This window comes from Gamsiella multidivaricata, assembly GCF_025024155.1.
Source record: "Gamsiella multidivaricata strain RSA 2152 chromosome Unknown BC939scaffold_101, whole genome shotgun sequence".
NCBI lineage: Eukaryota > Fungi > Mortierellomycota > Mortierellomycetes > Mortierellales > Mortierellaceae > Gamsiella > Gamsiella multidivaricata.
Genome location: NW_026251809.1, coordinates 2,475 through 29,257, shown reverse-complemented (window position 1 = coordinate 29,257; position 26,783 = coordinate 2,475). Strand labels below are relative to the sequence as shown.

Here is a 26,783-nt window from a genome sequence, read left to right as displayed (position 1 = left end):
AGCAGCACATTCACAGACCCCTGAACACCGTCGATGCAATGGAGATCTTCGAGGGGTATTTATCGTTTGCATCTGTAGCCATGCGACATGCGATGTTTACCTGCATGCTGCTTGGTTCCGAGTCCACTGGACCCAGTTTTTTTGTTCTTTTTGCCACACACACACACACACACATGTCAATGCAACAAAGAGGGAAAGAGACCGACAGAGAACCTCCAACCTGGCTACCCTTCTTCCTCGTGGCAGCGACAATGGCAAAATATGAGCGTGGCCAATGATGAGACTGCGGCAAATGGTGGTCGCCGCGGTCATGGGAGCTGGCCAATGCCCTTTGACACAGTACGGGAGGAGACAGAGTACACCTACACATCTACACATACACATATGCCATTGCAGCACAACAAACAATCAGAGTCATGACCATCTGCCTGTCAGCCAGTCTTGTTGTTGATGATGATGTTGTTGTTGTTGCTGCTGTCGCTGTTTGTCAAAGGGAGGATGTCATCGTCGTTGAGGGTAAAAAAAAAAAAAAAAAGTCTTTACCAATTGGGCGGTACAAAGGGCCAAAACTCTAAAACCAATAAAAAATTCTTTTTCTCCCTCTCTTCTTCTCTCTTTCTTTCTTTCTTCCTCCCTCCCTCCATTCACACACTCCTCCTTCCGTCAAGAATACTCAAGGCAGTCAAGGACAACCAAGGACAACCAAAGACAACCAAGGACAATCAAGGACAAACAAGGGACAGCCATCTTCAGCAGGAAAGACTTATGTTGTAGGGAATAGTAACATCCTTCATCATTTCACAGGACACACAGCAACAGACCAGACAGCGACACAATGCATCTACTCTACCGTGGGCACAACACCGCAAGCGCAACTGCTTCTCCAGCAGAGTCGCCCCTCTCCTCGCCAGACCAACACCCCATGTGTGCACCCTCCTCTTCATCTTCCTCGTCTTTTGACAGGCTGCCCCCAGCCATGAGGGCCCAGGGAGCCACTCCTGCACCCTCAGAGGACCACCAAAACATGGACCACCATGGCGCAGGCATTGCCCTCGACGAAGACGACCAGGATACCGATTATGACTCTATGGAGAACCATCGCACACTCCACCACCATCCATCCCGGCACTTCTCTGATCACTCTCCTCAGAGCTACAGTCGATCCTCAACACCACCCGTCCCATCAACAACCGCAACCGTCCTCGCACACCCACCTGCTACTCCGAACAGTGCAAGGTCCCCCTCCAGCTTCTCAGACGCCAGTCTACCATCCTCAGGCCCCTTGTCTGCAACGGCGTCTCCAAGCCATACCGCCAGCTCTGAACAGCACCATCAAGCACACTCCATTTCACCCTTTTCGTTCTTTTCTCACGGGAGCAGCCACAGCGGCGACCATTCTGCGGTCTCATCCAAGACCCTTAGAATCGAACTGGCTCAGCCAGAGATCGTTCTCATGAACGGACAGGTCACCACATTAGAAGGAGTTGTCTATGTGAACCTGTACAAGAATATCAAAGTCAAGACCCTCCAGCTTGAGTTCTCTGGCCGATCGTCCGTGACCTGGATCGATGGTACGCGGGACAATAATCGATTGAAGAAGCGTTATTAGAAAGACAGAGACAGATCCACTATGACTTTGTTCATTCTCCATGTCTTTCTTTCTCGACCATACCAATTACTAATCATGGAATCCAATCATTCATATCTACTCTGCTCTGCTCTGCTCTACTTTGCTATATCAATAGACAATGCGTACTCGCCCGCAACACGGCACACAACTGCCCCTCATATCGAGCATACCTGGAACCTCATTTCACACCAGCACAAGCAACCACCCACTCTGCTGCAGTCGGGACAGCACGCATACCCATTCGCGCTCGAACTCCCCGATACCCTGCCTGAGACCCTGACAACAACCCACGGCAAGGTTGCCTACCGACTCACCGCAACTTTGACCAGGCCCGGCTTGACCAACTTCAATTCCTCCACCGTCACAATGCCCGTCACCATCCATCGTCGACATCCTGTCCAGGCCTCGCGTGCTTATCAGCGAGGTGGTCGTGCAGCCAGTAGTCCTGAGGACAAGGTCAAGTACAAGATTACAATGCCCCAGGTTAGAGTGCCTCATAGCACAAAGATCCCATTGCAGGTCTCCATCACAGCACCCACTGCACGCACGCATGTTCAGGTACTGCAAGTCGGACTCTGGGAGCGAGTGGTCTACAGGGCTGATGGACGTAAGCGGGTCGATATGAGGCTGGTCAAGATCCAAAAAAGTGAAGGATGGGAAAGACCTCCTAATCACGAGACTGAGGCATGGAACTGGAACAAGGTGCTGCTCTTCGATATGCCGCAAATGGGATCCGATCTAAACCAGTGTAATCCCTCGGCCGACAATGGGCTCATGAAGGTTGGACACATCCTGCGATTCTCAATCCTAGGCACAGACGGAACGAAGCGCTTCCGAGTTGAGAACGAAATCGGACTCAAGGTCCTAGCATTCGAGGACGAGTACCAGATGGATCCCGAGGAGGAAGCAGACGGATTCGACGGTGAGCTACCATCATATCTCACCTCGTTCACTACCCCTAGGGTTTCGTTCGATTCCGAGAGAAACATGGACCCTGCGGAGGACGACCTGCTGCGGTTGATGGTTCAGAGGATCCATCTGCCAACATACGCTGAATCTGAAGAAGATGCTAACAGCAGAGGCACCTCTCGCGACGTCAGTCGGAACACCAGTCGGGCTCCCAGCAGAAACGCCAGTCCGGAGCGAAGCCTGTCTACAGGAAGCCTCACGGTGCCTCATCTTTCGCACCATCACCACCATTTCCATCATCATCATCAATCTTTACCACACAGCTTGCTAGGTGCAAGCTACTCTCCCGTTCCTTCAACTGTCCCGCTATCATCCTCTCCCCTGGCATGTCCGTCAGAGCCAATATCTACAGATGTTTCATTTGTGGACAGCACGCCTGTCTCGCTGGCTGTGGTGAAGGAGACAGATGTATCATCCCCATTGCATCAGCCGATCCCCTCTCATGATGAGGAACCTCAGAGCGCGTTGAATACCAACGATCACAGCGGTTGCAGCAGCAACAGTAACAGTGTTGTCCAAACGACCTCTGCCGCACCTAATGCAGTGCCTGTGAGGACATCGGAGTAGACTCGCTTCGGGAACATCAGCAGACGAGAGCTTTTACAGACACAGCATTTTTGATCCTTTTATACCATCGGGGGGGGGGGGGGTTCTTTTCTTTTCTTTCTTTTCTTTATCCGCATCTCCGACATTACATCAGGACCAAAAAGCGGTTCGCATACATAGATCAACCAGTTTACAAACAAGTACAGCATTAATAAGGCATAATCTAATTTTATATTTGAATACAGCCGCGTGTTGTCTGTCTACTTCTTTATATCCTTTGCTTTGTCTTAGTAAGTTTTAAGACCGACTTTTCTGTATCAAGAGAGAAAATAGTTTAAACCTGGCCGCCACAATCGGTAGGAAATAGTGTGCTTGCGAACACACAGCTGCGCGCGCGTTTTCCCGCACCCTTTCCGTTGCCCCCTGCGTTGAGCTGGCTCTCTTGGGGCCAAGAGATTGATCTTGGCTCGGCGTGGCGCTGATCGAAGGGGTTTAGCTGCTGGCGCTGGCGCCGGTGCTGCTTGTGCTGCTTGTGCTGCTTGTGAGTGAGTATCTTTTCTGCTGGAGAGCCATCCAGGTAAAGAACCGAGTTTGAGAAAGTCGCAAGCCCTCCCAGTTTACGCTCGGCAACTAGGTGTACCTCGTCGTCCACGGCGCATGATGAATATGTGCAGCGAATGGTGGAGAAAATGCACGTCTGTACGTCGATAAGACGCTTACGACCGGGCTCAAAGGTGTTTAAGAGAGCTGCCTCGTAGCTTTTCCTTCTAAGAGAGGGCCACAAGCCCAGGATGCCCATTGTAGAGCAGAGAAAGAAAAGGTTCCGTCAGAAACGACAGCGAAAGATGGTTGGGAAATAAGGAAGAGCATGCAAGAATGTGAGGATGTGATGACGTGAGAATGTGGGTCTGAGGAAAGAGAAAAAGAAAGGGACAAAAGTGTTTTTATAAGAATAAGAATGAAGGATGTTGGTCTCAGACGATTGCGCTAAAATGGTGTAAGGCACCCATGCCATGTAGTCTCGCAGGTGGAAAGGCCATTTCTTTTACTGTGGACAGACATTAAAAGGTGCCTCCTCTCTTGTACAGTCACCTAACAATTATTATTGGGCAACTTTAATTTTCATCCACGCTTTTCGCATTCTTTTTCAAATTACCTATATACAACGCACCTAAAAAGGTATGCAGTCGCTATGGAAGCCTTCATGTCTGTCGAGAAGCTCTAGGGAAATATCCTTGGTGAATGTCAGGATGGTGTATGCTGAAGGAAAGGGTTGCGGCTCGTTCAATGTCTGCCATTTCCACCTCTGTACTTTTTCACGAATTTCAGTCTCTGGGTCATCGTGTCAACCAGCCTTGCCAGCTGTTCTTGTGGTAGCATTCCATTCCTCAATTAGAGCTATCGCCAGGATTGCGATGTCCCGGGGTTGTCTTTGTCGTCGATTGAGGGCGGTACCAAGGAGGGACCAGACATGCTCGATGGGGTTCAAATCTGGGGAATTGGCTGGCCAGTCCTCTATCTTGCGAAAGCCATATGCTTGGTGCCAATTCTTTGACAGCGCGCAGTTTTACACTGGGGCGCCATCTTCCAAGGTGGTTACTCAAGCTGCTGTCGATTGTGCTTGGAGAAGGAAAGTCGTGTTGAAGAGAAGATGTATTTATTTGCTCCATGGCTAGAAGAATTAAAGTGACCAATTAGTTTTGCTAGGTGACTGTACGTTGAAATGGATACATCTGTAGCTCCTTGCTATTTCCCTCACACAGGCATTGACCATGATATCCGCTCGTGGGCCTCTTAATGCTGTGTCCCCTTGGTCATGGATGGTCATGATATCGCTGAGGATGTTTTGGAAAAAGGCACTATTGCAGAAGCCGCTAAGCTGGACAAGTTATTCCCTCCCGTAGTCGATGTTTGATCGTGTCAGACCAGGGCGGGGAGCCGTGAGAGCGCCAATGTACGCCGTAATCGCCCGCTGAGCGTATTTGACTGCGTCTGTCGCAGCGCGTACCACCTCTTGGATTGTGTGAACGACGTGCTTGTGGAACCGATCCCGTTCAGTCTCGTCAGAATCCATGACCTCGGACAAACCGATCCTCAGCTTTGCCGAAAGAGTGCCGCAGTCCAATACAACTGTCCCGGAAATGACATTGAAAGTCGTGTCCATGATGGTTGCTTGTTTCCTGGACTTGAATGTGTCCGTGCCAACGGTCCCAGAGGGAATGGCTCTCGCACGTCTGGACGACGGGTTGAATATGGGTTTCGGTTTCTGCTTTCTCTTTTTGGTTGGCTTTGGTTGGCATTAGAGTGGCTGGTGCGGGTGCTTGAGTCGGGGTTGGTGGAGTTTGGTATGTCTTGATTCGCTACTGGTTCGGCACCATGTTCTCATTCCGCGTTGTCTGTGTGGCAGGAGGATTAGGGGCGAAGCCGATGTGAGATGCCGACGTCTCATAGCCCTGAACTGTGCCAAAAACGCGTCCACCTCCAGAACAGCGTCGTACATTATGCCATCAAACTCCATTGGAACGAAACGAGTGTCCGGATCGAAGATAGTCTGGACTTCGTGCTTCAGGAAGAAGATGTCAAAAATGGCGTCGCAATGACTGGTCGGATGTGAGTTCGGCAATTTCAGCTTACTCGTTGTAGCGTTGCAATACTCCTACATAAGATGAGGCATTGTAAGGCCATGCGCATTTGGGATGTTTCTTAGCACTTGGATATTTTTGAGGAGGCTGTAACCTCTCACATTCTTGACGTAGTCATTTTTTGTGATTATACCGCCTACGATCCACATCACTGCATTGAGAGCAAGCTATTGAAGGATATCGATCGAGACTTTGATGCGTTGGAACTCAGACCTGTTCTGGGGGCTTTGTCGGAAGAGAGTGTCGGCCATGTGGAAAGATAGTCGGAGTCGCTTGCCGCGGCATACACAGGCGAGGCTAGGGTAGAGATACACACGTCCGATTCGCCGGTACATCACCAAAAATCCCAGCCAAGGCTTTAGGTCAGTCGAAGAAATGCGTCCGTTGGCGGTTTGCCAGAAACGCTTGGCCTTCTGGATCTCCTTGATAATCTTGGTCTTTCGAGAACGAGATATCGGTGTTGGTGGAGGCATAATGCCCATGGGAGGAAAAGCAGTAACGCCGATGATTCGAATGGGTGTTGAGGAGGTGTTAATTGGGGTCAGTGGAGCTGCTGAGCTTGCGTCGAGTGGACCATGGAGTGATTCATCAAAACTTCTGTTCGGACGAGGGAGTGGTAGGCAACCCACTGCCGCTTGAGGATCAGCTCAGCTCTCCTATCATGCGCGCCCCTTTTTTGCGCAGTGGGAGTGGACCATCCAGATAAAGGGTAACTTTCTTCTAGGCAAACGTCTCGGAGAGTTTGCAGTGAAGGCCATGGACTATCGCATCAGTGGCCCCGCGTTCACCCAAGCGTCGTCTTGCTAGGCGTTAGCAGCAGCCGCCTGATTTTGGTCTCGGGTTCTCTCCCTATAGGAACCGTTGAGAATCGATGGGATTTATCCATAGTACAGCGATATTACATCGGCATGGATGTGGGAACTGGTGATTTCCATGTCGGTTGGCCTTTTTTCAACGGCCATATCAGCTCCGTCCACCCCTATGTCGAATGGGTCGCTGATGCACATAAAGACAAGTGTACAGGTGGCAGTGGTCTGGAGTTAATACATTGGTAGACTACGGATGAATACGAAACAGATCCTGTGCCTCGGAAGGCAGAAGGAAAAGGGAGCTGGCGCGTGCTCGAGGGCGCAATCTGGTTGGCCAATGCCATGGGGATTTCTCCGCAGGGCGCACGATGATTGGCTGATGCACAGAAACACACGCGACTTTGTTGATCCGTTGATGATTTCCGGTGGAGCCACAGGAAAAACAACCTTCTCTTCCTCCGCTTCCAGTCCTTCCATGGCCAACAGGGCTATGAACAACAGCCAGCAGGTTCGTATTTCGCTTTTCCTCGGTAAAGATACAAAAACAAGATATTCAAGGTTCATCCCGCATAGCTCAGAACCAGCCATAGATTCAGGCACGAGGTTGACTAGATCGTCGAATCGTATCTTCAGAACCAGCCTGGTGGGCCAATTGATTGATCCACGTTGAAAGGTGAAATCATTTGGGTTGTTGTCCCTGCTGGGCGGTTTTTTATTTTTTATTTTTTTTAAAAAAAAAAAAAAAAAAAAAAAGACAAGACAAGAGCCGGCGTTGGGAGGCAATAGATTCATTTTAATCCCGGTAAACTAGCCATTTTGGAACACACAGACAGGGTTCGTGCACATCGCAACGGGCTTCTACTACCAACACCAGACTGAAGATGCAGCCTCCACGCATACTCAGGAGGAGATTTGATTAGTTTCTTCCGATGTCCGTCCGTGTTTATTTGTTCCAGATCGGCGTTACAACATGTCCCGTATGTCGGCTGAGACGCGTACTTGGATCCATGGGGATGGGAGGCATGAATGGTATTCATCGAACTACATCGCTGGTATTGACAGCAGCCTAATGGTTCTAGGGTTCTAGAAGATGTGTTGTGGTGGTGCTCTTGCCCTTTGTCCGATGTACGTATGCAGTGTTCTCATAGGGCAGGAGCTAAGACAGCCCATCCCCAAAGAGGCAAGCGTGTACGTCTTACCGAGTTCTTGGCTTATTGTCTGATCTAACAGGCAATTCAATCGGCCGATTAAGGTTCGGCTGCAAGGCTAACCTTGTTTCTGCCCTCCCTCGACTAGACCACATCCTTTCCCACCATGACCTGTGCCGTCCGCACTTCCCCCTCTTCTTATCTCTGTACACACCCATGCCCGTTGAGGCAAGCAGGCAAGCGGGCAAGCAGGCAAGCAGACAAGCCCTCGATGGATAAGGAATCATGCTGGGTCCCCCTAGTATCGCGTGCTGCGGCAATGGATGGCCCCCTTGATGGCCAGGGAGAGGGTATCTCGGTCCAGGGGCCGATAGCGAGTCTCAAACATTTTACTTTACTCTGCTCTGCCTTACTCTGGCCCACTGCGCTTTATTTTTACTCTACTCCACTGTATTGAAACTGTATTGCTGCTGGGAAAATGAAGCGTCCCCTCGTTCCTTTTAAAAAGTCGACTCCCCATTCTTCCCTTTTTTCCATTTTCTTTTCCTTTTCCTTCACCAATCCATCCCCTCCTCCGCAGCAGTCGACCCCATCTCCACCCCCCCTTCGTGACCTCCGTGGCCTGCACTCCCTTCCTCCTCGACCCCCCGCCTCGTCTTTACAAACATCTCCTCCTATCCTCTACCCCGCCAAGGTTATGGGTAAAAAGACCATCGATCTCGAGCCAGAGACGCCCTATCACTCTTACTCTGTCGACCGAGTCGTCGAACAACTCAACACCTCCATCCTTGAAGGTCTCTCCTCCGAAGAAGCTGCCAACCGACTCAAGTCCCACGGACCCAATGAACTCGAGGGCAAGGGCGGTGTCAAATGGTACAAGGTGCTCCTGCGCCAGGTAGCCAACGTTCTCGTTTGTGTCCTGCTCATTGCCACTGTAAGTTCCTCTTTCCTTATCCCAAGATCCATCTTTCCGGCGAACGGAATGCGCCACTTACTCCATTAACATTTCAAAACAATGACAAAACAGGTCCTGGCGTTCGCTACAGGGGATTTCGCTGAAGGCGGTGTGATTTTGTTCATTATTATCACGAATGCTGCAATCGGTTTCTGGCAGGAATTCAACGCCGAGCAGACTATGGAGGCCCTCCGCAATATGTCCTCGCCCACGGCCCAGGTCATCCGCGACGAAACTCGCCTCACCATCCCCAACAACCAGGCCGTGCCCGGAGATATCATGATCTTCGAGGACGGAGATGTCATCGGAGCCGACTGTCGACTCTTCGAGGTCTTCAACCTCGAGACCGACGAGGCCCTCCTCACAGGCGAGTCCCTACCGGTGCAAAAAAACCTGGCCGTGATTGACAAAGTCGACGAGGCCCTAGGCGATCGCCTCAACATGGTCTTCTCCTCCACCACTGTTGTCAAGGGCCGTGCTAAGGGTATCGTCATCGGCACTGGAATGGACACCCAGATCGGAAAGATCGCAACTTCGCTCATGAGCGTCGATGGCGACGAACAGACCCCTCTTCAGAAGCGCCTCAATAAGATGGCATATTTTGTCTTTGCGGCGGCCATTATGCTTGTCATCATTGTGTTTGGTGTCCACGGATTCAAGTACTCGGAGGAAACTGCTATCTATGCTATTTCGGTGTCCATTGCCATCATTCCCGAGGGACTGGTCGCTGTCGTCACCTTGACCATGGCCTTTGGTGTCAGTCGTATGGCAAGTGTCAAGGCTATTGTTCGTCGTCTATCTAGTTTGGAAAGTCTGGGCGCTGTCACTAATATTTGCTCAGACAAGGTAAGAGTCTATGAAGCTAATAATGTTGCTGCAGCTACTTCATCGGTACAGAATTCATAAATGCAGCTACTAATTCGGCGCATCTCTGATTATGAACGTAGACTGGCACATTGACCCAGTCCAAAATGGTGGCCGTCCGCATGTGGCTCCCAGGCGATGGCTTTTACCGCATCACCGGTACTGGTTTTGTTCCCGAAGGCGAGATCTACCGCCAGGGTGAGATAGTCAACGGCGCATTCCCAGCCAAGGAGGAGCTCAGCGTCGCCGGAAGCGGCTCCAACCACTATCTCCGTCTTCTCCAGGCCTCTTCCCTCTGTAACATGGCTGAGCTCCGTCGTACACTCCACCCAGAGACCCATGGGGAATGGTCTGCTATTGGTGATCCCACAGAGATTGCTCTCCAGGTTCTTGCCCACAAGGCTGGTCTGGCCAAGCCCGAGTTGGTAGAGCAAGGTTTCAACCTCGTCGCCGAGTTCCCTTTCGACTCCTCTGTCAAGCGCATGTCGGTCCTCTACCAGGCACCCCCTACCGAAGAGTCTTCTGGCGACCATTACATCTTCACAAAGGGCGCGACTGAGCGTGTTCTTCCCTGCTGCACTGCTTGGTGTGAGGGTGATGCCGAACACAGCTTGGTAGGCGAGAAGGATGATCACATTGAATTCGAGAATATGGTCATGGAGAGGATGAGCTTGTTGGCTGAGAAGGGCCTCCGCGTCCTGACGTTGGCGTACCGCAAACTTGAAGTTATCCCAGGCGCAGATCTTGTCCGCGCATTGGACCGCGACGAAATAGAATCCAGCATGACCTTCCTAGGCCTGGTTGGTATTTATGATCCTCCGCGTGCCGAGTCCCGTCCTGCTGTGCTTCAGTGCTATGAGGCCGGTATCCGTGTCCATATGCTGACGGGCGATCATCCTTCGACGGCTGCTGCGATTGCCAAGGAGGTCGCTATCATTCCCGAGGACGTTTCCATTAAGAACAACCCCCTGATCATGACAGCCGCTCAGTTCGATGCCATGTCAGACGAAGAAGTCGACAGACTGGTTGAACTCCCACGTGTCGTTGCCCGCTGCTCACCCAACACCAAAGTCAAGATGATCGCTGCCCTCCATCGCCGCAACCTGTTCGCTACCATGACCGGTGATGGTGTCAACGACTCGCCTTCGCTCAAGGCTGCCAATGTCGGAATCGCTATGGGCCAGTCTGGTTCGGATGTTGCAAAGCAAGCCTCGGATATTGTATTGACGGACGACAATTTTGCGACGATCGTCAGGGCTGTTGCTGAAGGCCGCCGCATGTTTGCCAACATCCAAAAGTTCGTCCAGCACCTGATGTCTGCAAACGTTGCAGAGATTGTGGTTCTAATTATCGGCTTGGCGTTCAAGGACAATGATAACATGGCGGTCTTCCCCATGAGCGCTGTCGAGATTCTGTTTTTGAACATGATCACATCCTCTCCTCCTGCCATGGGTCTTGGACTGGAGCCACCAAGTGAGTCCAACATGCGAGAGCCCCCACGGTCTGCCAAGCAAGGTCTGTTCTCGTTTGAGGTTGTGATGGATACCTTTATCTACGGCTTGGCCATGGGTGCCCTTTCATTCGCGTCGTTCGTCATCGTCATCTTTGGATTCAACGATGGAAACCTTGGATCTGGGTGCAACTCTCACTATTCGGCGTCTTGTGAGGGCGTCTTCCGTGCGCGTGCGACTTCGTACTGCTGCATGACCTTCTTGATTCTTGCCCATGCTGTGAATTGCCGTGCCCTTCGCGAGACTGGCTGGTCAATTGAGAACCTTAAGACGTTGAAGCACAACACGATGCTCTGGATGAGTATTGTTGTTGGTACCCTCCTTGTCTTCCCTGTCGTCTACATCCCTGGTCTGAACCACAACGTCTTCAAGCACTCAGCCATGACATATGAGTGGGGCCTGGTATTGGCATCCCTGGTGATTTTTATTGCGTTTGCAGAGATCTACAAGAAGATCAAGATCAGATTGATGAAGCCTCTGCACTTGGAAGGTAGTGAGATGGAGATGGATCGCATGCGTACATATATGACCCAGGCGTCGCAGACGGACTCGGCGATTGACAACAACGAGAAGAACAAAGAAAACGAGATGACCAAGGCGAGGTAACAGAAACCAATCAAGCGGGGGGGGGGACCCCTTGGGCATCCTATCGACCCACCGACTTGTACCCTTTTAGCATCCATTCCTCTTCATCAACTGCATATCCTAATGTGTTTGGACATCAATAAATCGTTGTATACTACCTATAACAAAACTCGCTTGGTTGGGCTTGAACACTACTGTTGGGGTAGTCGCAGCGCCGGTAGTCAGACAAACAACAACGGTAACAAGTGAGAGCCGAGGAAATGAGTAGCACGCATGTGTTTTTCTACCTGCGACAACTGCTTTTCTCTCTTTTCATTTCCTCTTCACCTCAAACCCATATCTATCCATATCCACTATCATATCGGGCCACACTCACCCTCCCTATCACTATCACCGCTCGCATGGGCGTGCTGAAGCTGTTCTGCGTCGCCAGCGATGGACATGCGCTTTATGGACTTTCCACAGGATTCAACTCTTCTGCACTGGGCGCTGCTGCACAGGAGCTGCTGCTGATTCTAGTCAAGTCGAATCTGGACCCTGTCTCTCTCGTGGACATGAGCTGGAAAGTTGTTTCGACAGTTCGATTGACATCCATTTACGATATCACACAATCGCAGAAGAGCCAAGCATGCGGCGTAGATAGTACGGTAATATAACAATATAAAAAAGATCAGCTAACTATATCACAGCTGTGGCATCTGTTCTTACCTCTATCGCTTTTTCTGCCGTTGATTCCAGGGCATCTTCACATATCTGGGCCAGAACGTCATAAAGTCTGCAGGAGGTTCTGGGGCTATCTCTGGCTTGCAGTACAATCCATCTTTCCCTGCCAACGATGGCGTAAGCAGCACAGGAACTGGTGGTTGGAAGAACATCGATGTTCAACAACCCTACAGCTGGGCGTCATCATCCTTTACACACTGCTCTTCCCTGTCAAGGAGGCGTCAGGCGATAGCACTTTTATACATGCATACATCGACTCTGACGCTCCAGGAGTACAGTTCGGCGTATTAGACAGAACGGCCCTGCAGCTCCGACAAGGACCTCAGTGGGCTATTGTAAGGAGCAAGGATGCAGATAGACAGTATGACTAATGATCTCCTTGGACACTTTTCAGCCACGCTAACACCCCTCACTTTATTCACACAATGACTCTATCGAATGAAATTCAGGACGCGGCGACTTATGGAAACCTGACCAGTATACAATTTCTCAACAGCCAGTTATTTCTCCTGTCCATGACATCCTCCGCCCGCACCAGCAACAGCAATGCATTCTCAGTCCCGTTTACAAATTCGAAAATCGCCTCCGCACTCCCGACAGCCAGCATTAAATCTTACAACACGTCCATCATGGTCTATTGCTATGATACCATCGACTCATTCACGGGAACTTTTGCCAATTCTCTTGTCTTTATCTGTAACGGGGTAAATACCTGACAGATCGCAGTATTTTGTATAGATTGGAGATAACCCTCGCACTAAAAACGCCGGTCTTTTGTTTCGATAGGCTGCACAAGCGGTCGCAAGCGTGGATCTCACCACTGCTACTACGCCCATCCGCTCTCAGATGACCGATCCCATCCCAACATCCAACCTCGATATCTTTCAGCCCATCGGCGGCTACAACGGCGAAACCGCCTTTGCCTTTGTCCAGTCTACAGATACGGCCAACAAAACAACTATCAGAGCTTTTAACCTGAACTCAGGAATTGCTGGATCCTGGCAGAGTGATAATCCTGCATATGCTGTGAGTGTTCCCGATAGCCTTGTCTTTGATCCCTCCTCCGCTCCACCATCCACCACACCAACGACAACATCGCCCCCATCAAAGACTCCTTCCATCGGCCTTGTTGCTGGAAGTGCATTAGGGGCACTAGCTGTTCTAGCAGCCGCGTTCTATTTTGGTTACTATCGTTGTGTAGTCCTTAAGCGGAAAGCAGGTCAGATAACGAAGCAAGGCAAAAACGAGGCGATCAACGGTTCTGGCGACATTGTAGTTGATGGCGGTGACGTTGGCATTACTGCAGGAATACTCGAATCCTCCAACCACCTTACCGATTCTGGTCTCCACGAACTGCAAAAGATACCTTATTACTCATTTGACAGAGGTCCACAAAAGCCTGCAGCCTATTCGATGGATTATCCATTTTCTATACCCTTGCATTCTCCTTCGACGCGTCATTCCCGCATCGTACCATCAGCACCATTGGAGCCGATCTCCGACCCAGTAGAGCACCAGTTCCGTTTCTCGACACACCCGCGCCCAGTATTTGTAAAATCGATCTCCGAGAAGGAACTGGCACAGGATTCGATACAATCACGATACGGCTCGATCTCAAAGGCATTTGCATCGTGGATCCCCAATACCCCTGTTTCTTTCTCTCCCACTTCTTCGAACACGGTATTGAGCAACAACCCTCACAGCTTACTAGCCAGCGACACCCTAAGTTTGCCCTCGGACAATTTACATACCTCTGCCGCTGCCTTTAATTCAACCCCTGATAATACAAGCAGCCCACCACCGCCTTTGCATGCGATCCGGCCACAGAACATACCAGTGGTATGGGAATCCGTCATCCACAACCCACACACCGAACCCTTCTTGTAAAAATATGTATATCGCTACAATAAAACCTACATATCTTCTACACTCTCTCTCTTCATAAATGAAAGCCAGAGGAGTGGTCAAGGGCTTCGAGCGATAACAACCCTAGGAGGAGTTGACTACGGCGGTGGGGAAAAGAGCAGATGTCCGCCTAGTGGAACGCTTCCAGGGCAAGGCGGTTTTGAACGAGGGGAAAGAGGAGGAGCATAAGATATTCGCTCCTCCACTTTAGACTTGATTAGTGCGAGGTCGTTTCCGAGCTATCATTAGGTGGTTTTCGGCCGACTGTGTCTGGGGGATCTGGCGTAAATGAAAAACTACTCCCAATTGGAATTTGAGCCATACTAGAATGCTATGTATATCAAGATGTAATATAAAACACAGTGCGTCGAAACATCCCTCCAATTCATCTTCAATTTACCATTTTATTTGTGGCCCCTTGGCATCGTTTTTGGATCTCGAGAGCTTGAAGATGGCTCCAGTGTCCCGGATATGATTGAGGATGGAATCGATGAGCTATCCTAGACGCGCCTGTTTGCTCGCGGCTTTCTTCAGTCGTGCTTCATGCTTCTGCTGTGCTTCATGCTTCTGCTGTGCTTCATGCTTCTGCTGTGCATCGGCTTTCCGATATTTGAAATTAAATCTTTTATTCGTGCGCACAGAATATACCCTGCTCTGTCGCATTATCTTTTGAATCGAAAGGCTAACGGAGGGAGGTAGAGGGAGGTATAGGGGTGGATCGGGGTGTTAAAGCGCAACATCCCCAAATATGCGTGAGAATGGAATAGGCATACCACTGTTTTTGAAATACGTATGCCTAACTATGGGTTGTAGATATATGACTAATGCATGCACATATTGAGGGCAGACAGTGCAATGCACGTTTTTCACGGTAAGATAAGATCTGCATTCAACTGTCAATAATGAGGCACGGCTAAACACAGTCCTCAGGTCCACGCTCAATGCCATGTCCCCGCTCAACAGGCCGTCCAATCGCACGACGTGTCGCGCCTGTGACTCCAGTCATCCCGAGCTTCACGCTGTTATACCGTCGAGGCTGTGCAGTCAACCCCCAGTCACCGCCTTCCTCATCCATCACCGTCTTCCCGTTCGTCGTCGTCAGCATAGATGCCGATGATATCGACACAAGACGGGGACTTCCCACCGGGACCTTGTAACTCACAGGAGGGCGCGATAATGCTACAGGCGGCACCGGCAAGTTTTTGCGAGACTGCTGTTGCTGCTGTTGCTGCTGTAGTGGCGGCTGTCGTTGGCTCTGCGAAGGCTGCTGCTGAGATGGTAGTTGAGGTAACAATATCGAGCTCAGTTCTGTCACTCCAAACCCTATTGCCGGTGAAACCCGCTGCTTTCCAGTTACAACCTCCATGCCGGCCCTAACACCATGCTCACCAATACGGCCTGTCGGCTGCACATGAACACCCGGTGTCTCATATTTATCAGTCTTCAGTTGAGGCTCGCTCTCTAGAGGCAAACGCCTCTGGTCGCCATGCCGTGCCACAGACCGCAGACTTCCAGAACTCGAATGATGTCGGAGCAAAATATCCTTCGCAGGCCGATATATGTCATATTCCTCACCACTCGTGCCGCTGCCGCTGCCGCTGCCGTTGCTTGGAACTAAACGAGTCGAATTCCGATGCGCAGATCCCTTCGATTCTCGGGAACTAATCCCTGTGCTGGCAATAGTCTTGCTCCTACCCAACGTACTGGCGCCTGTTGCTAAGAGCGTATCCGCTGTACAACTCATAAGTACACCCTGCTTCTCGTTCTCATCCTCCGAGTCCGATTCCGAATCCGAGTTCGAGGTCGCATCCATAGGGTCGTCGCGGTCAATGACATATCCATTATGGCTATCATCCGTACCATCGTATCCAATCTGATCCTTTGAGTCATTCACCTCCATATCTAAATGCCGGCTTCGCCGCTTTGGGTCCGCAAGATAGCTATCAAAATGTCTCCGAATCCTCTCCGTCTGCTCCTTCGTCTGCATACGCGAATCTGGTGCGCTTGTAGACATCTCCATAACCGTCTTAGCCTCTGGTGTCAATGAAGCCATCATTGTCGCCGCGAGGCTCGTCAAATTATTAATGGCTGAATGGTGGTCATCCTTGGCCTTTGGAAGAACTGGTGAAAAGGGTCTCTCCGACCAACCTGCTGCACCGTTCTGCGAAGACGTCTTACCCTCGATCCGGACTTTTTCCTGCTGCACAACATTTGAGAGCAACGACAGTGGTGCCGAAGACGATCCTGAAGAGCTACCCAATCCGGATGACGAGATCATAGGTGAGTCACCCATGTTCATAATTGAAGTTGACGATGAGAGCAAGAGTAGCTCCTTCACTGGTGGTAGATTAGGCATCTCTTGCTGTAGGTCTGAGAGCTGACATCGATGCATATTGGACGAGAATGGCAAGCAAGTCAGGTGCTGAGGTGCCCAAACCGGCGGCCGAGGCTGGTGTGCCAGCTGCACATTTGAGTAAGATTGTTGCTGCTGTTGCAACTGCTGCAATTGCTGTAGTTGTTGTTGTTGTTGCCACTGCTGTTGTTGTTGTTGTTGTTGTTGTTGTTGTTGTTGTTGTTGTTGTTGTTGTTGTTGTTGCCACTGTTGTTGTTGTTGTTGTTGTTGTTGTTGTTGTTGTTGTTGTTGTTGTTGTTGTTGTTGCTGCTGAGGCTCAGGGGTGCCCAACGTTAGAACAGCAGTCTGTGGGGGATAATGCATCGAGTGATGGCGTCGCACATTGTTCTGCTGTAGCTGCCCATGGGACATGTAATTAGGTGCAAATGGGTTCAATGATTGAGCTCCTGTACTATATCCGAAATCTGACCCCGCAACCATGCCGGTTACATGGCTCATACTCGTGTTTAGAATTCCACCCGACAAAGGTCTCGTCGTTGCAACATCAAGAAGCTGATAGCCATCCTGGCTACCCTGGTTGCTGTAGTGGATATCTGTTGAGTGGCGATACTGCTGGCTGTGCATCTGGGTCTGCTGATTCTGCTGGTTGTGTTGATGCTGCTGTCGGAGCTGCTGTAGCGTTAACCCTTTCTGCTCCTGAACTTCCTCATTTTTCCCGTGTTGATGGCGGTTATAATAGTCGTCCATATGGCGGTCGTCAACAATTAGCCTCAACTCTCCATGCTCCGTAGAATCTCGGGCGGGAATCAAGTCGTATCCTTCTCCAAAAGTCATGGGCTGTCCATGAAGCAACCCCTGCTGATACTGAAGCTGATCCTGCATCTGCTGGTCATTGAATGGATTCTGGTACCCATCGTGATCGTACGTGGTCTGGATATCGTTAGCGCTAACAGGATTCTGAAAGCCATAGCCCTGATCCTGGGGCATATCCAACATCGGATCTTGCTGGTGCTGATAAAACCCTCGGAGCGACTCTTCAGAGTTGCGCGGCATTTGGATAAGGTGCTCGTCCGAGAGCTGTCGTACTCTTTCAGTGCGCTGCTGTTGCAGCAACTGCAGTTGGTCATCATCGTAGAAATGGTTGCGTCGGGGCTGAAGCTGAGGCTCCTCCTGCTGGGGCTGAATCGGATACAGGTCGTTTTCCACCTGCTGCGTAGATGACTGGATATAGTCATACTGAGAGTGTTGACCGTTCTCCATGACCTGTCCAGGTTGGTTGATATACTGCGCAGACTGATCATCGTAATGTCCTTTTGGCTGGCCTTGGTCCTGGGTAACACATTTGACAGGGCCACTGCCAAGCAGGTAACTGTTCATGGTCATGCCTTCAGACTGATCCATCATGGACATTGGTACCGTCGAGATGGATCCGAAAGCTTCCACATCATTCAGTTGGACAAGAGATTGGTAGTTCTGCTGTTGCTGTTGCTGTTGCAACAGTTGCTGCTGCAAGGAAGCAATCTGCTCCAGTAAAGTCGCCACCAGGGTGTTTGAAGTACCTGTCTGCTGCTGGTTTGGGTAGTACTGCGTCGATGACGGTCGGTGCTGCAATTGAGGTTGCTGTTCCACAGGCTCCAAGTACGAGTTGATAGCGCTATTATCCTTTCTATATGTCTGACCATAGTTGCTCGCACTCCCCTGCGACATGATGGCATTGGATCGAAAGTCCTGTCGAGTTTTGTCGTTTTGAAAGTAAAGATAGTCCTCGTTGAAATTCCGTGCTTGCTCAGACCCCATCTCCTCCATAATGTGCCCCTTATCCGGCCTGCCCGAGGTGTCACTCCCCTGGAACTTTTGCTCCCCACTAGGCACTGTCGTGTCAGTCGCATTTACATCGCTTTTCGCAAGCTGCGCCTTCGCAATTTCGGCTGAGAGATGCCTGATTTCCATTGACGCATGTCGACTCAGTGTCTTTGAACGAGGTCGCCTGGTATTGCGCGGCGGTGGGGGTGGTGGAGGACTCGTCCTGACTTGTGATGAATGAGTGCGGGGCACCTGCGTGGCGGCTTGCTGTGGATGTGGTATAGTCCCCTGCTTAACGATGTCTGAGGAGGAGAAGGTTGACAGTGATGAGACGTTTTGTCCTACGGAGCGCAAACCTGAGGAGACAAGATCCACTACAAGAGGTTCAACAGCGCCATACGATGCTGCCGAGCCCTTATTAAAAATTGCTCTAGCCGTACCCTTCAGACGCCAATCTTTTGAGTCCTGCACATGGTTCCAGTTCGGCTTGGGGTTCTTTACAATGACGTCGATCACCTCCTCCTTGTAGCGGCAGTAGTCGATCGAATTGTCGGGGACTGTGGCTCCAGAATTACGAGAGCTAGTTGACTGGGTACCTAAGATATCACTCTTACTACTTGCGAGAGAAAGCATAGCGGGACTCCCGGAAGATACTCTGTTCTCGGAGAACACAGATACTGAGTCAAAAGCCGATTCTTTTGAGGTCTGAGCAATCAAAAGGACCGACGGCGATGGATGTTCCCGCTTTGTTTGGCTATCAGGCACTTGCTTGGTTTTGTGCAGAGCTGGGGACTTTGATTTCATTAAGATACGTGTAGGAGTTTGTGACGATGCCACCGAAGTCCTATATACCCCAATCTGGAGAGACTCCTGATCCATTTGCTCATCATTGGCCTTAGCGACTATTCTTGCTGGACTGGTCAGCTCCTGCGAATACGACAGTTGATAGTGATGCGAAGACGCTGAAGATGAAGGATTGTAGTGGGGCAAGTGCTGCATCTGCAAAAAAGACGCCCGCTCATATGAACCCTTGGAAGGCTGGGTGCTGATCATCTCCTCCTCATGTTCACTAGAGTCACTGCCATAATTCTGCTGCGCTTCCCTCAAATCCGAGCATCTACTGATGTCCTTGTCAGGATAGTGAGCCGGCTCCTCAGGCTGATCAACTGCCAGAGAATCGCCCTCCGAGGCAGTGTACATCGGAACATATGACTGCGTGAATCCAGATTCTGACTCTGTCGCTGTCTCCTCCGAAGCCCGCTCCCCACCCGGAAAGGCGCCAGGGATGACAAAGGACCGACGCTTCACGTCAGTGTTTTGGACGTCCAGAACTGTGTCCAGGGCTGCGTTCGACTCGAAATCGGAAAATAGATCGACTTGAGGCGACTGCAAGGGTGTCGAAGGCCCTGCTGATCCTGGAGAGCCCTCGCCTTTGCGATAAAGAGATTCCGCGGATAATTCAGAACCGCTAGTCGCCTCTCCACCTCCTGAAGGTACCGCTTCTGTCCTTGATTTAAAAATCATCTTCATCAAAGATTGTCGCGATCCTTGTAGAGACCAAGTCGATCCAGACGCCACTGACCCAGTGAAGTATGACAGGGACGACAATGATGGTGAGGGCGATGATCCTGCGGATGTGTTTGCAATTGATAGCTGGTCCTTAGATACGGCAGATAAATATACGCCTGAAGACGTCATCGTCAGCGCATGCGAATCTGTAAACGGATTGTCTTCGTCCATATCATCGCCTATCTGCACCTGCGCCTCGGCAATCAGGACTCTCTCTCGTGGAACATGGGTGCGTATGGATAATGCTGCCCTGGCTGGAGCACTGAGCGATGCTGACTGAGCTTCTTCCGAGATACTCTTGGCGGATTCCGACATGGCGACCTGTTGTGGCTCAAATAACAAACTTCCAGTATTGACGCTTTCAAGGCTCTCGCCAGCATCCTCGTCGGCATCCTCATCGCCATCCTCATCGTCCGCGGCAGTGCCGTCATTCTCGGCGGCGGTCTCAGCAGTGACATCGGTATCACTACTGTCGCTTTCCAGTGGCGGCGTCACTGTCTTCTTTGCACTAAGAGCTCTGGTGAGCGACCTCAAGATACTACCATCCCACTGAGGAAGTATTCCTGGAAGAGTCCTTGACCGCTCATGTCGAATGATATTGACCTCAAGAATATCATCCCTGCCTGGTGATGAAACGGTCGATGATTCTGCAATAGATTCTCCAGATGAAAATTGTTTAGGCGAGGATGCCAACTCTTCAGAACCATCGCTATCGGCAGAGGGCTCAGATAACCTCTCCTTTGACCGCGGGGAGATGGGCGCACTGATTTCAGACGAGCTGCTCACCACTTCTTGTTGCTCCTTGTCATGGCTGGTAAAAGAAACCAAAGACTGCGTCGATTGGTTGATCCTGACGAGAGAATCAGAGAGGACTGGCTTTGCCTCTGCGCTACCTGCAATAAAGGACGAAGGCATTAGAGCCTGCAATTCAGCGTAAGCATTCGCTATTTCATATACCAAAGGCAGTGCGTACCGTTTCCAAAGAGAGATGCCCACAATGACTGTCGCTTCGGTGCTGTTATATCTGCTTTCATGGCTGTGGAAGCTTCTGCTGAGGGCGATGCCGAAGAGGATTCTGAGGGCATGGATGTCAAGGTCTTCAGTTGTCGAGACCTCTTCCTCTTCTCAGCCAATAACCTTGTCATCTTCTCTAAACTCTTCCTGCCTTTCCTCTGTAGCGAGTTCTTCTGCTTTCCTCCTTCCAGGTATTTAATGCCGTCTTCTTCGTCCTCTTCCTCCTCTTCCTCGAGACCTAGATCTGTGGTGCTAGAATATGAGCACGTTTCCTGCGTCGTGGAATCTTTCGATCTGTCCTCGCTCGTTGACTCCGCAGTAGGAGCACTTATTGTCTGTTGCACAGAGCTGGCGGTCACTGGAGATCGTATACTGGGAATCACAATACTTGATGAATGACGTGTAGGAGGAGGCGCAGGACGGAAGTGACCTACAGAATCCACAGGAGATCGAACAGAGGACACTGACTGCCGCTGTCTAGGCTGATGTGCCTGTTGTGGTGCCTGGAGCGCTGGAGCTGGGTATACTGAGTCGCGTGGTACAGGCGGCTGCGTGGTGTTGATCAAACTGTCGCCGGCGAAGCCTAACTGCGTCGCACGAAAAGACTCTGAGGCGTGGGAAGACGCTCTTGCACGGGTTGTTGGGGAATTCGATAGCAGAGTTGACGATGGTCGTACTAAGGGACGCGCATGAATCCCATGCGCCCTCGCTGGTGGCAATGTTGGGGGTATGGTGCGAGGTTTAGGGGTCGAGGTGTTAGCAGCGTGAGATATGTTTGATGAGGAGAGTGCGATGACAAATGATCCTGTTGTCGCCACCGATGGCGGCAAAACTGGCCGTGAAGGCATCGAAGGGACCATTGGTACGCCAGTTCCGACAGCGGCCATGCTTGGCGATGATCCTTGACCCTGACCCTGATTCTGTCCCTGTTCACGCCCGTGCCCTAGTGCAGATTCTTCGCTCAGCGCCGGTATACTGTCCTGAACGACCGGCAGTCTCGGGCTCACACTCAACTGTGACTAATGAATGGAATATAGAGGAAACGATGAGCAGCCTTCTTTTTTGTGTGGCAATCCCACAAAGAAGGAGAGTATGCAGTTTCATGATTACAGAGAAACGAGGGATCGTGGATGTGCTGAGTAGGTACCACGATACCACGACTTCCAAATCCACATACGATACACTCAATATTGCATTGAGCAGCAGTATTGCTCCAGATATAGATTGCCAACGGTCAAAGAGAACCAATTAAGCCATGAAGAGAAAGCATTTCAAAAGAGGAAGCAGTTCCTTTGTTTCCTGAATGTTTGAGCTTGTTTACCTTTGGAGAATCGCTTGTCATGTTCATACTTTGTTGAAGTTGCTGTGGCATGGATCGCTGCGTCGATGATAGAAGCCTTTGAGCCTTCGAGCTTTGTGGATGTTGCTGGTGATGCTTCAGTGAGGGTTTTTGCCCTGCTGCGTGCGTGCTAGGGCTCATGCCACCTCCAGGCCGAGGAAGAACGCCTACTCTCGGGGCGGTCTTGAGGGTTGCAGAAGGTGAGGGTACAAGGATGGAAGGCGTCTCTATGGTGCGGGTATAGGTCGCAGGTGATCGTAGAGAGGGTGAGATCTGGGGCTGCTGGGGCTGCTGTTGTTGATGAGGTGAACGGGACTGGGTCAGCCTGGGAAGCGCAGGTGAAGCGGTGGTAGTGACAGGTAGGTCTGGGGAGGATACATGGTGTGAACTGGATGCCATAACAAGTCCTTTGATCAGCTGCTGCTGAGTGTGTGGGAAGAATAGAATCTGACTGGGGAAGAGAATGTAATGGGCGAATGTAAGGGTGTAGATATGGTGGGAGAATGGGAGAATGGAATGATGAAAGGATGAGAAAGAAAGGATGTGTAAAGTTGTTCAATGGGGGTTGTGTGCGAAGGTTGCCCTGGCCAATAGCAGTGGCAGGTACAAGACTCGTTGTCTTTTTGGTGGCACGAAAATGAAGTGGAAAAAGGGACACATTCCTCGCTGCCCCTTCTCTTCTCTTTACCTCTCTTTCTTCTTATTTATTGTGCATTACCAATGTCTGCCAATCCATCATCCTTTTCTTCCCCATACACTCCGCATATTCAAGAGCACCGGGGCCCTTTCCTGCATCATCATCAAAACCGCTCCCTGTCATCCACACCCTGCTCACCTCCTAATACTGGCTCTCTCTCCGGACGATCCGCCCGTTCAGGCGTATGTACTCGATCTCAGACCAAGAACAGCAGAACCTATGGTGCTCCCTCGCGTATCTCAAGGGGCTCCTGCCTAAGCATCTCCTCAAAGGCCACAGACAGCTTCGTCGTTGCAGTCGTCGAGGGTCGAGGGGCAGGAGCAGAGGTCGGAATGTGTTTCTGCGACCTCAAAACCAGCGAGGTCATCCTTTGTCAGGTATCCTAATCACTCCTTTGTTCGGTTATCTGTTAAGCATTTATTCTGAAGCAACAAATCTCACAATTTGCTCCGCATCTAGATAGCAGACTCGCAGACGTATGTCAGAACCCTGCAAAAACTGAATCTCTACGAGCCTTCTGAGGTACATTTGATGCTGCAGGATCAATCGCGCCACCAAAAAGCATCACGCCAACGCTGAGGTTTAACCAGAGACATTGGGAGTTTCCTATTAGATCCTGGTACCGAATACAGCTATGGATCCTGTCAATTCAAAGCTGGTTAATATTATTAAGGAAAATATTCCATCCAGTATCATCATCCCAGTCGCTCGTCGTCTCTTTAACGATTCAGTTGGTACAGAGCTTCAGTTGCGTACTTGCCCTTTGCCACCAAAATTGTATCATCCAAAACCTTAATTGACCGGCTGTTTCTATGAATATAGGGCTTCAGTACATCAACAAGTATATCATCAAGGAGGATTCGGCGTCGTTGTTGCTTGATATCCCTACAAAGTATTTTTGTTTGGCGGCAACGGCCGCGGTCATGCACCATATTGAGGAAACTCGGAACGCCACCTTTCTCAACCACACTGTCCTGTTCAAATATCAGATCTGTCAAGGGAGCATGATCGTTGACAGCGCCACCGCTAGGAATCTCGAGCTCACAATCAACCTATCAAGCCGGAACGACAAAGAGACGCTGTTTGGTATTCTGAATGCAACCATGACGCCCATGGGATCCAGGCTGCTTCGCTCTAATATTTTGCAGCCTCTCACGGACGAGAAAGCCATCAACACACGTTTGGATTGCGTTCAAGAGCTCTCCCAGGCTGAGGATACCTTTTATGCACTTCGATCCTCGCTCAAGGCAATTAAAGACGTCGATCATCTCATAACGTCGTTCATACAAGTCCCAGCTAAACTCAGTGTCAAGCATTCCGAACAGAGCATCAACCACATCATCAACCTAAAGCATACGCTACAGTCTATCAGGAAAGTTGCGGAAGCCATGCACTCATGCCAAAACCGGCTCCTGAAGACAGTCCATCGGCTTCTGACCGATTTCCGACTCAGAAAGTTAGGGGACCTTATCGACAGCGTCATCGAGCAGAACATGGTGCAAGAAAAGACGCCAGTTGGGTTGCGCAATCAGCGATGTTTCGCTGTTAAGGCAGGATGTAACGGACTGCTCGACGTTGCACGTCAAACATACAAGGAAACCATCAATGACATTTTCGAGGCCGTCAATCGATACGTCGAGGAGTACAACATCAATCTTAAAGTACAGTTCAGTATGACGATGGGCTACTACCTCTCGACAAGTGTGGATCGGCTTGAGGTCGGCATGCTCCCGCTGATATTTATCAATGTTGTCAAGAAAAACAAGATCCTAATCTTCACGACGCTCGAACTCATGAAAAAAAATGCCAAGATAAACGATTCCTTGACGGAGGTTTATCTGATGTCCGATAAAATAGTCAGTGATCTTTCCAGTAGCATTCGATCCAAGATCGGAGCTCTTTACAATGCGTCAGAGGCCGTTGCCATGATCGACATGCTTCTGTCCTTTGCATATATCCTTACTGTGAATAATTATGTCCGGCCCGAGTTCACAGACATGATTGTTATCAAGCAAGGCCGACATCCTATCATCGAGAAACTTTACTCTGCACCATTCGTAGCAAATGACACCTATGCTAGTTCAGCCAACACTTTTCAAATCATTACGGGACCGAACATGAGCGGCAAGTCAACCTATCTAAGACAAGTAGCACTTTTAACGGTCATGGCTCAAATTGGCAGCTTGTAGGTTGGCTGGGCGAATGCTATTCTGTCTTTGCAATTTCTGCATGGTATCCATACTTTATTTAAATGCGTCATTAATATCTTTTGCTGGCGCTTTATCTGATAGTGTACCAGCGGAATACGCTGCGTTTCGCATCATGCACCGGGTACGAAAACGGATGCGCATAATTTTTAGGGGCCCACTGCGCCTTGTCAAGTCTGTTTTGACGCGCGTTTCTGCCAATGAAAGCTGTTTAGTAGAATCTGCAACGATGACAGCATCGAACTCAATGCGTCGACGTTCATGATGGAGATGAAGGAAACTGCATATATTCTACAGAACGTCAACAAGAACAGCCTCGTCGTCATTGACGAGCTGGGCCGAGGCAAGTGCCCTGGAGTCTTGCCTGAACGTCGAATTCATTCGCACGAAATAATATATGTCCATAAATTTTATTCGTGTTGTATCTGCTAGGCACGTCCATCTACGATGGCCTTGGGATCGCATTTGCTGTCTGCGAAGAGTTGATTCACACGCATGCTCTTGTGTTATTTGCAACCCATTTTCATGAGCTGACCAGCAGTCTGACTGTGTATCATAATGTTATTAACCTGCATCTGGAGACTGAGGTATGCAAAAATTGTACTTGTAACCCAAGTGGCATGTACTGCCTAATATGCACTTACCAAATCATCGATTGATGCGCATTTTTTTTTTACAGTTGAAATGCGATGGTCGTGATACGTCTGGTATCGTATATAAGTACTGTCTTTCAACTGGATCTGCCGAGGAGACTCATTATGGTCAGTATATCGTGGTTTGCAGTTCAAGGAAGGCGAGGCAAAAAGAAATCGGACTAAGTGACTTGACTGTAGGACTTTCCCTGGCAAGGACACTTCAACTTTCGGAGGACATCACCACACGTGCAGAGCATGTGTCCATCAAACTTACATATCTGCAGGAGAATGCATGGCACCAGTCGGAGAACAGTAAGGTGGTTGCGCGTCGACGCGCCTTGGCACAGGTATTGATCACCATGAGCTGCAATAGAGTGCCAAACGGGGGTGTGGCATATTTAGACTGCACTTTGGTTGAAAATTAATCAATCTATCTTATCGCCAACGTTGGATGCATACATAGATCGCTCACAATGTCGTGGTGATTCAGCAGTGTTCGAATGGAATGACACAACAGGACTTGGTGCTTGCCCTCAGAGATGCACAAGGGAAGGCCATTTCGCAGATGCTAGCTATCCGTCGTTCGAGCGCAGGGCTCGGCCATCAGTAGATGACAGTAGAAAACAGACCACTGCAGCTGGTGCTCATCAATCATTATCAATAAAAATACCAAAAAAAAAAAAACACTCGATCTCCCTCTATCGCTCTTCCTCTCGCTCGCTCTCTCTCTCTCTCTCTTGCTCTCTCATTTTCTCTCTCACTGCCACCACTTACACCCTACAACGTGCCTAGGTTTAAGTACGAAAAGACCCAGAAGAACTACTATCTACGGAGATACTATGGCTGCCCTAAGAGGTAAGTCATGTCGCCATGTCCCTC

The 26,783-nt window shown here is 50.2% G+C and overlaps 6 protein-coding genes across 6 annotated transcripts; 5 read left to right on the top strand and 1 right to left on the bottom strand.

Annotated features, from left to right (window-relative positions):
- The first annotated feature begins 123 nt into the window (after positions 1-123).
- On the top strand, positions 124-750 carry BC939DRAFT_466782 (uncharacterized protein). The gene is made up of 2 exons (XM_051557686.1): positions 124-516; positions 679-750. Exon 1 carries the CDS (start codon positions 275-277, stop codon positions 449-451), a length of 177 nt encoding a protein of 58 aa, XP_051407207.1. The 5' UTR covers positions 124-274; the 3' UTR covers positions 452-516; positions 679-750.
- Positions 687-3,323, top strand: BC939DRAFT_16358 (uncharacterized protein). Its single transcript, XM_051550310.1, has 2 exons — positions 687-1,571; positions 1,746-3,323. Exons 1-2 carry the CDS (start codon positions 836-838, stop codon positions 3,164-3,166), a joined length of 2,157 nt encoding a protein of 718 aa, XP_051407206.1. The 5' UTR covers positions 687-835; the 3' UTR covers positions 3,167-3,323.
- A 4,947-nt stretch (positions 3,324-8,270) lies between these two features.
- Positions 8,271-11,973, top strand: BC939DRAFT_466777 (Na+/K+ P-type ATPase). Its single transcript, XM_051557685.1, has 3 exons — positions 8,271-8,678; positions 8,772-9,545; positions 9,647-11,973. Exons 1-3 carry the CDS (start codon positions 8,442-8,444, stop codon positions 11,678-11,680), a joined length of 3,045 nt encoding a protein of 1,014 aa, XP_051407205.1. The 5' UTR covers positions 8,271-8,441; the 3' UTR covers positions 11,681-11,973.
- A 1,091-nt stretch (positions 11,974-13,064) lies between these two features.
- Positions 13,065-14,300, top strand: BC939DRAFT_466771 (uncharacterized protein). The gene has a single exon (XM_051557684.1). The coding sequence runs from the start codon at positions 13,229-13,231 to the stop codon at positions 14,267-14,269; it is 1,041 nt and encodes a 346-aa protein (XP_051407204.1). The 5' UTR covers positions 13,065-13,228; the 3' UTR covers positions 14,270-14,300.
- A 609-nt stretch (positions 14,301-14,909) lies between these two features.
- Positions 14,910-22,921, bottom strand: BC939DRAFT_466769 (uncharacterized protein). Its single transcript, XM_051557683.1, has 4 exons — positions 22,348-22,921; positions 20,986-22,045; positions 16,857-20,905; positions 14,910-16,796 (listed from the first exon to the last, which is right to left on the bottom strand). The coding sequence occupies exons 1-4, from the start codon at positions 22,762-22,764 to the stop codon at positions 15,201-15,203; spliced, it is 7,122 nt and encodes a 2,373-aa protein (XP_051407203.1). The 5' UTR covers positions 22,765-22,921; the 3' UTR covers positions 14,910-15,200.
- Positions 22,922-23,064: 143 nt separating this feature from the next.
- On the top strand, positions 23,065-26,562 carry BC939DRAFT_416404 (DNA mismatch repair protein Msh4). Its single transcript, XM_051553008.1, has 10 exons — positions 23,065-23,439; positions 23,522-23,584; positions 23,676-23,796; positions 23,885-25,247; positions 25,354-25,393; positions 25,477-25,639; positions 25,702-25,856; positions 25,949-26,030; positions 26,103-26,251; positions 26,368-26,562. Exons 1-10 carry the CDS (start codon positions 23,086-23,088, stop codon positions 26,512-26,514), a joined length of 2,637 nt encoding a protein of 878 aa, XP_051407202.1. The 5' UTR covers positions 23,065-23,085; the 3' UTR covers positions 26,515-26,562.
- Positions 26,563-26,783: the final 221 nt, after the last annotated feature.

Bases quoted from the DNA above. Each gene is read 5' to 3' on its own strand.
- BC939DRAFT_466782 (XM_051557686.1), top strand. From the start codon at position 275: ATGATGAGACTGCGGCAAATGGTGGTCGCCGCGGTCATGGGAGCTGGC.
- BC939DRAFT_16358 (XM_051550310.1), top strand. From the start codon at position 836: ATGCATCTACTCTACCGTGGGCACAACACCGCAAGCGCAACTGCTTCT. The intron at 1,572-1,745 runs GTACGCGGGACA...CTATATCAATAG, and splicing joins GTCCGTGACCTGGATCGATG to ACAATGCGTACTCGCCCGCA.
- BC939DRAFT_466777 (XM_051557685.1), top strand. From the start codon at position 8,442: ATGGGTAAAAAGACCATCGATCTCGAGCCAGAGACGCCCTATCACTCT. The intron at 8,679-8,771 runs GTAAGTTCCTCT...ATGACAAAACAG, and splicing joins GTGTCCTGCTCATTGCCACT to GTCCTGGCGTTCGCTACAGG. The intron at 9,546-9,646 runs GTAAGAGTCTAT...TTATGAACGTAG, and splicing joins CTAATATTTGCTCAGACAAG to ACTGGCACATTGACCCAGTC.
- BC939DRAFT_466771 (XM_051557684.1), top strand. From the start codon at position 13,229: ATGACCGATCCCATCCCAACATCCAACCTCGATATCTTTCAGCCCATC.
- BC939DRAFT_466769 (XM_051557683.1), bottom strand. From the start codon at position 22,764: ATGGCATCCAGTTCACACCATGTATCCTCCCCAGACCTACCTGTCACT. The intron at 22,046-22,347 runs GTAAACAAGCTC...TCCATTCATTAG, and splicing joins TGACAAGCGATTCTCCAAAG to TCACAGTTGAGTGTGAGCCC. The intron at 16,797-16,856 runs CAACAACAACAA...CAACAACTACAG, and splicing joins AACAACAACAACAACAACAA to CAATTGCAGCAGTTGCAACA.
- BC939DRAFT_416404 (XM_051553008.1), top strand. From the start codon at position 23,086: ATGTCTGCCAATCCATCATCCTTTTCTTCCCCATACACTCCGCATATT. The intron at 23,585-23,675 runs GTACATTTGATG...GTTTCCTATTAG, and splicing joins ATCTCTACGAGCCTTCTGAG to ATCCTGGTACCGAATACAGC. The intron at 26,031-26,102 runs GTCAGTATATCG...ACTTGACTGTAG, and splicing joins TGCCGAGGAGACTCATTATG to GACTTTCCCTGGCAAGGACA.